This window comes from Vombatus ursinus, unplaced genomic scaffold (genome assembly GCF_900497805.2).
Source record: "Vombatus ursinus unplaced genomic scaffold, bare-nosed wombat genome assembly UNPS02014808.1, whole genome shotgun sequence".
Taxonomy (NCBI): Eukaryota; Metazoa; Chordata; class Mammalia; order Diprotodontia; family Vombatidae; genus Vombatus; species Vombatus ursinus.
The window spans coordinates 1580558-1591431 of NW_020954586.1; the positions used below are offsets into that span (position 1 = coordinate 1580558).

Consider the following 10874-nt stretch of genomic DNA (forward strand, 5'->3'; position numbering starts at 1 on the left):
AGTATGAGTTTTTTGATGAGAAATCAGGTGTTCCTTCTGAGTAAAGGTTTTCTTACATACATTACATTCAAAGGGCTTCTCTCCAGCATGAACTCTCCGGTGCTTTTTGAGGGCTTCACGCTCACTGAAGGCTTTCCCACATTCACTACATGTGAAAGATTTCTCTCCACGATGAGCTCTCTGATGTTTTCTGAGTTCTTTACTCTCACTGAAGGCTTCCCCACATTCAAGACATGTGAAAGGTTTTACCCTAGTATGGGTTTTCTGATGGGTAATAAGAAGATCCTTCTCATTGAAGGTTTTTTCACATTCAATACATTCAAAGAAGTTCACTCCAACATGAGTTTTCTGATGAGAAATCAGATGTTCCTTCTGACTAAAGGCTTTCTTACATACACTACATTCAAAGGGTTTCTCTCCAGTATGAATTTTCTGATGCTTTTTGAGGGCCTCACTTTCACCGAAGGCTTTCCCACATTCACTACACATGAAAGATTTCTTTCCACTATGAGTTCTCCGATGTTTTTTGAGATCTTTACTCTTACTGAAGGCTTCCCCACATTCAAGACATGTGATAGGTTTTGCCCCACTATGGGTTTTCTGATGGATAATAAGATGATCCTTCTCACTGAAGGTTTTCTCACATTCAATACATTCAAAGAAGTTCACTCCAATATGAGTTTTCTGATGAGAAATCAGGTGTTCCTTCTGACTAAAGGCTTTCTTACATATACTACATTCAAAGGATTTCTCTCCAGTATGAATTTTCTGATGCTTTTTGAGGGCCTCACTCTCACTGAAGGCTTTCCCACATTCACTACATGTGAAAGATTTCTCTCCACTATGAGTTCTCTGATGTTTTTTGAGGTCTTTACTCTCACTGAAGGCTTCCCCACATTCAAGACATGTGAAAGGTTTTACCCCAGTATGAGTTTTCTGGTGGGTAATAAGATGATCCTTCTCACTGGAGATTTTCTCATGTTCATTACATTCAAAGGGTTTCACTGCAGTATGAGTTCTCTGATGGGAAAGCAGGTGTCCCTTCTGACTAAAGGCTTTCTTACATACATTACATTCAAAGGGTTTCTCTCCAGTATGAACTCTCCAATGCCTTTTGAGGGTTTCACTTTCACCGAAGGCTTTCCCACATTCACTACATGAGAATGGTTTCTCTCCAGAATGAGTTTTTTGATGTCTAACAAGGACTGTCCTTCGACTGAAGATTTTCCCACACTGATCACATGAGAAAGGTTTCCCTCTCTTATGCGTTCTCTGATGAGAAACCAGGTGTCCCCTATGATTGAAGCCCTTCTTGCATACATTACATTCAAAGTATTTCTCTCCAGTATGAATTCTCTGATGCTTTTTGAGGGCTTTACCCCTACTGAAGGCTTTTCCACATTCGTTACACGGGAAAGGTTTCTCTTTAGTATGAATTCTTTGATGGGTAATAAGGTTTGTTCTTCGGCTGAAGGCTTTCCCACATTCATTACATTCATAGGGCTTCTCTCCAGTATGAATTCTCTGATGGGCAACAAGGTAATTCTTTTCAATGAAGGCTTTCCCACATTCATTACATTCAAAGGGTTTCTCTCCAGTGTGAATTTTCCGGTGTCTAATAAGGTTTGCTCTCCAGCAGAAGCCTTTACCGCATTCACCACAACAAAATCGTTTCTCTCCAGAATGAACTTTCTGTTGGCTTTGGGGTATTATTGGGGTATTTAGGGTACTATTACTGGAGGTTTCTACTTTTTCACTACAAGTCAAAGGTTTTTCTACAGTATGAGTTCTCTGATGGTTAAGAAGGACTACCTTTTGGATGAAACTTTTCCCACATTCATTGCATCTAAAAGGTTTCTCTCCAGTATGAATTTTCTGATGAGTAATAAGAACTGTCTTCTGGGTGAAAAATTTTCCACATTCATTGCATGGAAAGGGTTTCTCTCCAGTATGAGATCTCTGATGGATAATAAGGCTTGTCCTTTGGCTGAAGGCTCTCTTACATTCATTACATTTAAAAGGTTTCACTCCAGAATGAGTTTTCTCGTGTCTACTAAGGAGTACCTTGTCACCAAAGGCTTTTTTACACTCACTACATTCAAAATTTTTTGTTTTAGTATGAATTCTCTGATGATAAAGGAAGTGTACCTTCTGGACAAATCTTTTCCCACATTCATTACACTTAAAAGGTTTGTCTCCAGTGTGAGTTCTCTGATGTCTAATAAGGTATGAGTTCCTCACGAAACCTTTCCCACATTCATCACATGTAAAGGGTTTCTTCCCAGCATGAATTTTCTGGTGAATTTCAAGCATCTCATTCTTACTGAAGGTTTGCCCACATTCATTGCACTCAAAAGGTTTTTCTCTAGTATGAGCTTTCTGATGAGAAAGTAGATTTTTCCTCTCACTGAAGGATTTCCTGCATACATTACATTCAAAAACTTTCTGTCCAGTATGAATTCTCTGATGGATGATAAGGCCTGTCCTTCGGCTGAAGGTTTTCTTACATTCGTTGCATGTAAAGGGTTTCACTCCAGCATGAGTTTTCTGATGTCTATTAAGGGTTCGCTTCTCACCAAAGGCTTTCCCACACTCAGTACATTCAAAGGGTTTCTCTCCAGTATGAGTTCTCTGATGAGATACCAAGTGTGCTCTCTGCCTAAAGGCTTTCTTACAAACATCACATTCAAAGGGTTTCTCCCCAGTATGAGTTGTCTGATGTTTAATAAGATTTTCCCTCTGGCTGAAGCCTTTCCCACATTCACTACACTTAAAGGGTTTCTCACCTGTATGAGTTTTCTGGTGTGTACTGAGGTGTACACTTGTACGAAAGGCTTTCCCACACTCATTACATTCAAAGCGTTTCTCTCCATTGTGAGTTCTCTGATGTTTAACAAGGTATGACTTCTGTATGAAGCCTTTCCCACATTTATCACATGCATACAGTTTCTCTCCAGTATGAGTTCTCTGATGGTCTTTGAGTACATTACTATCACTGAAGATTTTCCCACATTCATTACATTTATGAGTTTTCTGATGAGAAACCAGGTGTCCCTTCTGACTAAAGGATTTCCTACATACATTACATTCAAAAGGTCTCACTGTAGTATGAGTTCTCTGATGAGAAATAAGGTGTCCCTTCTGACTGAAGGCTTTCTTACATACATCACATTCAAAGGGTCTCTCTTCACTATGAATTTTCTGATGGCTTTTGAGAGCTTTACACTCACTGAAGGTTTTCCCACATTCACTACATGTGAAAGGTTTCTCTCCAGTATGAGTTCTTTGGTGGATACTGAAGTGTCCCTTTTCACCAAAGACTTTCCCACATTCTTTACATTCAAATGATTTCACTCGGGTATGAATTTTATGATGTCTAACAAGGTGTACCTTCCGTCCAAAACTTTTCCCACACTCACTACATTCAAAGGCTTTCACTTCAGTGTGGGTTTTCTTATGGGTATTTAGATTTTCTTTTCGGATGAAGCTTTTCCTACATCTATTACATTCAAAATGTTTTTTTCCAGTATGAATACTTTCATGTTTTTTGAGCATTTCTTTTTCCTTAAAGGCTTCCCCACACACATTACATTCAAAGAATTTTACTCCAGGAGGAATTCTCTGATAAACCAGTTCTCCCCTCTGGTTAAGGACTTTCCAATATTTGTTACGTTCGTAATATTTCTGTCTTGTAAGACTGCCCAAGTTTCTAACAAGATTTGATTGTCTCCCAAAGGCTTTTCTACATTCATTGTGTTCATAAAGTTTTTCTCTACTATGTAGTCTATGAAATTTAATTAGGTCTGAGTGATAAATGAAAGGCTTCCTAAATCTGTTATACTTAGACACGTTCTTCTTTTTATCCCCAATACTTGATTCAAGTGTCTCACATTTTCTAAGACTTTTCCTTCTCCACAGTGGAACAGAGACTGACCCCAGGCTAAAACTTCTGCCAGGTACCCCGCCTTTACTATTAGTTTTTCTAGGAGTGATTGTTATTTGTCTGGATTGTCTTTCTGGGTTGCCCTTCTGTTTCTCTAAATTAACATCACATTTTCCAGTATCTGTCATCTTGGAATGCAAAGGAAGAACCTTTGGTTGTTTCGTCTTGGATGATGTCTCCATGCAAATGTCCTGCATCCGATCTGTTACCTTGGTTCCAAAACTGGAATCTTGACTAATGGAATCTGAAAGAAATAAAAACATGTAACTAGCCACTTTTGGCCTTACTGACAAAAAGGAACATTTGTGATGGCAAGTTCTAGTTTATTTTGCTTCCATCAAGGAGAACAATGCTCAATCTGGAACAAGTAAAATAAACACTGTTGAGGGGGAACTGAAGTCAAAGACAGGTAAGGTACAAACTATTCTTTTTAGACATAAAGTCTTAAATAATTGGAGTGATATTAAGTGTTCATGGCTGGACTATGTAATAAAAATATTAAATAAAGTGGCTGACCATTAAATATAATGGTTGGCCAACATAATAAAAATGACACCACTACCTAGAAGAACTTACAAATTCAGGGTTATATGAATCAAACTCCCAAGGATTACTATATAGCACTAGAGGAAATTAAAACTAGAGAAATGAAAGTCAGGCTGCCTCAAATACAAAAGAGATACAAAGGATTTGAAGGGCAGGGGAGGGAAGGACCGTGTACTGGAGCAAAGTCAAACTGGCTCAAGAGAGACAATTCTTAAATTTTCAGCATGAACATTTATTTACCTTGTAAATCAGCAAATGCTAAAAGTCTAGGCTTGATTTGTTTTTCTGCTTACTGTTTCTAGACTTATGGATAAAATGTTAATAATGCAGATTAAGCTTTAAAGTGTATTTGTCCACACATTTCCCCCACCCCAGTAGGCTGTTTCTAAGCGCATCCCTGGGGAGAAGGCACCACCAGTTAGAGGGAAGGAAACAGAAAAGAATTCAAGTAAAAGCTTCCTTGAAGGAAATTAAGGATTCTAAGAGATGAAAGTGAGGATTCTTCCTCTAATTCCAAATAATCACAGAACCCAGTCAGTACAAAGATAGACAGGACATGAGAATGTCTGAGATGAAGCAAGAAAGCCAGCTTAACTGGATCATAGTATTTTGAAGTGGAATATGTGTAATAAAGGGGGCAAGGTAGGTTGTAATTAGGTTATGAAAGACTTTAAATGCCAAATAGATGAGTTTATACTTGATCCTTGCAATAATAGGGTGCCACTAGAGTTACTGTGTTAAGAGAATAGCTGAATAAATTATAATATTAATAGAGATGAAAATAAAAAGAGCAGCAACAAAATATTTTTTAAATATACCATAGAGAGAAGGAAATTCAGAAGGGGCCATAGAATCGAAACAGGATAGAAACAACAGAGTCCTAGCTAGCAGTCTATAATTTATATTCCAGAGCATCTCTCTCTCTCTCTCTCTCTCTCTCTCTCTCTCTCTCTCTCTCTCTCTCTCTCTCACACACACACACACACCCATCTATGGCAAAATAATCAAATTTAAAATGACACAAAGCTGGGAAGGAAAGCTAACAACATATCAACCAGGATTCAAAAAAATCCCAAAAGGCCAAACCAGTGGGCTGAAACTAATAACTGGAAATATAATAGATAAATGCAAAAATTTACATTTGGGTTCAGAAATCCACCACCAGAAGGTGATAAAAAAAAAGAGGCATGACTAGACAAGTCACCTGAAAAATATCTGCCCAGGCCAAAACATATTTGTAGTACTGTGTTTAGTTCTGGGTGCCACATAATACTAAGTGTACTGATAAGCCAGAGAACAAAAGAGGCCAACCAATATGCTTGGACAGTCCTAGCATGGAATTCCATAGAAACATAGTTGAAAGAACTGGGGATCTTTGCCTGAAAAAGACTTAAAAAAAGTAGGACCTGGGATTTCATTAGTGTATTCTCAGATCAACAGCTTGACCTAGATCACCCAAGCTCTACTTGTTAAAGGCAGGACTTCAATTGAAGTCTACCAGACTAAGGCAAGCTCCCTACCATTAAGTGACATTGTTCTAGAAATCCACTGACAAATAATACAAAGAGAAGGAAATTAAAGACAAACATCAATAAAAAAGAGACTAAATAAAGTCTCCCTTTACTGATAATATAATGGTCTATTTAGAAAACCCCAGAGAATCAGCAAAGAAACTGAAATAACTTCAATAAAGTAGGATATAAAATGAATCGACAAAAATCAATAACATTTCAATACAACAATAACAAAACTATGAACAAATACTAAAAAGGGAAATTCCAATGAAAATAAATACATAAGGCATAAAATATATGAGATTCAATCTACAAAGGCACACACTTAAGGCTTAAATATATACAGTTCCAAAACTTTTAATAAAATCAAGAATTCGTATTTAGGTCCAGTCAATATAATAAAAATATTGATACTGCCTAAATTAATTTATAGACTTAATATGCTACAAATCAAACTACCAAGGGAATGCTCTATTGAGTTAAACAAAATAATGACAAAATTCATTTGTATTCATTTGAAGAAATAAAAAGTTCAGAATCTTAAATTAAGAAAAAATGTTAAAAAAATTTTGAAAGATGAATTCATATGGGACCTTTTTTCTTTTTTCTTTTTTTTTTTCATTTTTGACCTCCATGGGGTAGCAGTGAAAGCTCTTAGTCTAGATCTATACACATTTGTGTCACTTTCCCAGGTGCCTAAGGAAAGTCAGGCAAGTACCGTTGATGGAGCTGTGAATTTGTCTAATTCTGGAAAGCAATTTGGAGTTACACTGAAAAAGTGAGTAAAACAGCCATATCATTTGATCCAGAAATCCCCCCGCTAAGCACATACTTAAGATGAAGAAAAGTTATAACATATTTTGGTGTATTGAACATATACACCAAAGTATTTAAATAGTACCATTTGTTATAACAAAGAACTGGAAACAAAATAGATTCCCAATGACTGGTAAATAGCCAAGCAAATAATCATGGTACATAACTGTAACACACAATTACTCCACTACAAAAATCAGTGAACCAAATAAATTCAGAGAAGTACTGAAAGATTTATATGACCTGATGCAGAGTGAAGCAAGCAGAACCAGGGATTAAAAAAAAAAATCTACAATATAAATAGTAAGAAAAAAATGTATCATTTGGGGGGTGTAGGTGGGGGTGTATGTAGATGTGTATATAAAAATACATACATATATACATAATATCCATGTATATACACACACATACATATATACACACATGTATGTATATAAAACAAATATATACACACACATTTTGTGGGTATGTGTTTTGTGTTTCTGTATATATACACAAATACATATACACTACATTGTGTATATATACATGTATGTGTGTATACATGCATGTATATATGCACACAAACACACATATAATGATAATGACCAAGCCTGACCCTGAAGAAATGAGAAAATTAACCTTCCTCTTTTTGTAGTGGTGGGAGACTCTGGGTGAATAACACCCCATGCACAGCACTGTCAGGATCAACTAACGTTTGGGGTAGTTTTCTGGACATTTATTTTTAGACTTCTTTTTCATTCATTATTATAAGGAATGGTTCATTAGAGAAGGGAGAGGTAGGGAATATATTTGGAAATGAAGATGATGTAAACACAAAAGATAAGGGAAAAAAACTTTGAAGAGGCATACAAATTGGAAAACACCGCAAGAAAAACTGTTCAAATTATCAAATAAATCATAAAAAACTCACATGAAAACAACTCTAAAATGTAACAAAATCCATTAAAGATTTGTAAAATTCAATGCTAGAGATGTGAAGAAATAAGACACAGCATGAGACAAGTTATAAGAGCTATGAAATAATGCAACACTTTTTGAATAAAATACAGCAATCCAAAACAAGTGCAATTAACCTGTTTATACCTCTGGATTACTGTTACCACTATTCAGGGTAAAGGTTGTCAAACTTGCAGGCTCCCACATGCCATAATTGGTAAATGTTTAATAACATAAATAAAAATACAATATGATGTAGCATATGTCAACTTGTCATTTTCTAAGTCAATATGTAGTCACAGAGATCCTTTTCTATCTCAGTTTGACATCACTGGTTTAACAGTAGTACATCCTAAGAATGATGGAGAAAAGACTTCTCTCTACAAAACTGTTCATAACAACAGTATTTATAATTGGAAAACTTAGAAATAAGCCATGTGTCTAACAATTAGAAAATGACTAAATAAAATTGTATAAACTAAATCACAACTCTGCCAAAAGAAATTACAAATAAGAATATGAAACAACATGAGAATTTTGTAAGTGATACAAGCATGCTAACTTTGTACATTAAAAATCTGCTGAAGAGAGCAGGGGGTTGGTAGAGAGGAGGGCAGATTGGGGGAGGGGATAATCAGAAGCAAACACTTCTGAGGAGGGACAGGGTTAAAAGAGAGAATAGAATAAATGGGGGACAGGATAGGATGAAGGGAAATATACTTAGTTTTCCACAACATGACTACTATGGAAGTGTTTTGCATGACTACACATCTATAACCTGTATCGAGACGCTGGCCTTTTCAATGAGGGTGGGTGGGGAGGGAGGAAGGGAGAAAATTTGTAACCCAAAGTTTTAAAAACACATGTTAAAAAAATAAAAAATGAAAATAAAATTTTTAAAAAATCTGCTGAGGTCCCACCTCAACTCCTATCAGATTGGCAAAGGTGACAAAAAGGAAAATGCCAATTGACAGAGGGACTGTTGCCGGAGCTGTGAAATGCTGCAGCCATTCTGGGAAGCAATTTGAAGTTGCACTTCAAAATGCACTATGCATGCCTTTAATCTAGAGATACCACTAGTCTCTACCCCAAAGATATAAGAGGACCCATATGCACTAAAATATTTTTAGCAGCTCTTTTTGTAGTAGCAGAGAAGGAAATTAGTGGCTGTTCATCAGTTGGAGAATGGCTGAACAAATTAAGCTGTACATTATAAATGTAATGTACATTTGTGTAATGTACATTACAAATGTAATGTATATTTTTTGTAATGTACATTACAAATGTAATGTATATTTTTACTCCAGGGTAAGAAATGATGAAAAGGATGATTTCAGAGAAAACTGATAAGACTTATATAAACTGACACAGGGAGAAACAGAACCAGAACAATTATGGAACAATGATCTTGTAAAGACAAACAAGCCTTTGGAAGTCTGATCAATTACCAACCGAGAGTCTAGAGGGCCGATGATGACGTCTGATAGCTTCCTCCAGACAGACAGGGGATTATTTCAAGAAGCATAATGAGATGCCCATTTTCTGACACAGCTATGGTGGGAATTTGTTTTGCCTGACTATGCATATCTGGTAAAAGAATCTGGTTATCTCATTTTCATTTTTTTTTTTCAATTGTGGGGGTGCCATGGGAAGAGAAGGAAGGTTAGGGAGAGGTTTTGGGGGGGAGAGAAAGAAAAGAGTCACTAAAGAATTTTTTAAATGCACAAAAGAGGCCAAAAGGAAGGCCAAAAGGAATCCCAGACAAGCAGCACAGCTTTAAAGGTTACATACATGGTGAATCTGTTTTATTTTCAAACGAAGGAACAAGCTATATACACATCACGGAGATTCGCACTTCGGTGTGCAGTCCACAGAGACGTTCATTTTGTCTGGTATTTGTCACATTAAAACACACACACACACACACAAGCAATGTGAGAAAAGCCCCATTATGTGCCTTCAACAGGCCCCCGCTGCGCTCAAGCCAGCCTTTCATTTAACCTTCACTCCGTCCCCAGACGCTCTTCCCAACCCCCTCTCCGGCCTTCTCTCCTCCCTGCCACGCCGCCCCACCCCCAGTCCATCCGCGGAGGATCTTACCTCTTCCTTTACTCAGAAAATCAAGGTCATCTGACATGAACTCCCTCCTTCCCCACTCTTTTCATCTCGAAACTCCTTGAAACCTCATTCCCGGAGCCTGGGAGCGAGGCAGAGGGGAGAGGTCCCCGACGGAGCTGGGGGCTGGAGGCGAGGGAGAAGACGCCGAGGTTGTCAGGCGCATGCGTGCGGAGGATGGACCACAAGCCCCAGAAGCCCCGGCGGCACCAGGCGCAAGCGCATTGAGAAGGGAGGAAGGCAAAGCGGCAGCCCTTCCCCCTCCTTCCCCCGCACCCAGGAGGAGCCTGGAGCGGGTGTCCAACGAGGACACCCGGAGCTCTGCCGGAAATGCTACCGAGACGACCGGCCTTCAGCCCAAGGGCCGGCCCTTTGGTTCTTGGCCCTGACCTCCTGGATCACCATCCTCCAGATCAATCGAGCCCCTCCCCCGCCAGCTCATGGCCAGGCCCCCTTCTCAGGGTACCCTGCCTTGCCTCCAGCACTGGGCCAGTGTGGCTTCCAAAGATGAAGACCCAACATCCTTCAGGGCCCCGCAGCCTTTTCTTTGGCCGGGCTGGCTCCCAGAACATCTATCCCTGACTAATTGACTACTTTCTTTTCCCACTTCTCCCTGTAGCCTCCACTGAGACTCCCAAATTAAAAAAAAAAAAAAGGGGATATTTCATGAGTAAAAAAATAAAAGAAACATCATTCCCTCTCCTCTTCCTTCCCCCTATTCTTTTAAAATAAGGTGATCCTCTTCCTGACCAAGGCCAGTCCCTCTCCATGGAGACTTGATTTCATGTCATCTGTCTTCCTTCTCCAATAGATTGTGACCTCGAGGATTTCTTCTCAAATCTTGAACCTCTCCCCTATCTACTACTTCCTCCCTACTTACCTTGCAACAAGGTCAAGTCTCCTAGGCCAAAAAAACCACCACCACACCTTCCCTAAAAACCCCTTTAAACCCAAAAACTTAACTCATTTTCCAAGCAAAACTTCTAGAAATGGTTGTCTAC

At 38.4% G+C, this 10874-nt stretch overlaps 1 protein-coding gene across 1 annotated transcript in view; it reads right to left on the reverse strand.

Annotated features, from left to right (window-relative positions):
* The window catches only part of LOC114052557 (zinc finger protein 850-like), an 11777-nt gene extending 1752 nt beyond the window's left edge, over positions 1 to 10025 (reverse strand). The window contains exons 1-2 of the mRNA XM_027875209.1: positions 9859 to 10025; positions 25 to 4187 (exon numbers count right to left, since the gene is read on the reverse strand). Of these exons, the coding sequence (XP_027731010.1) occupies positions 25 to 4187; positions 9859 to 9895 (4200 nt within the window). The 5' untranslated portion in view covers positions 9896 to 10025. The remainder of the gene's footprint in view (positions 1 to 24; positions 4188 to 9858) is intronic.
* Positions 10026 to 10874: the final 849 nt, after the last annotated feature.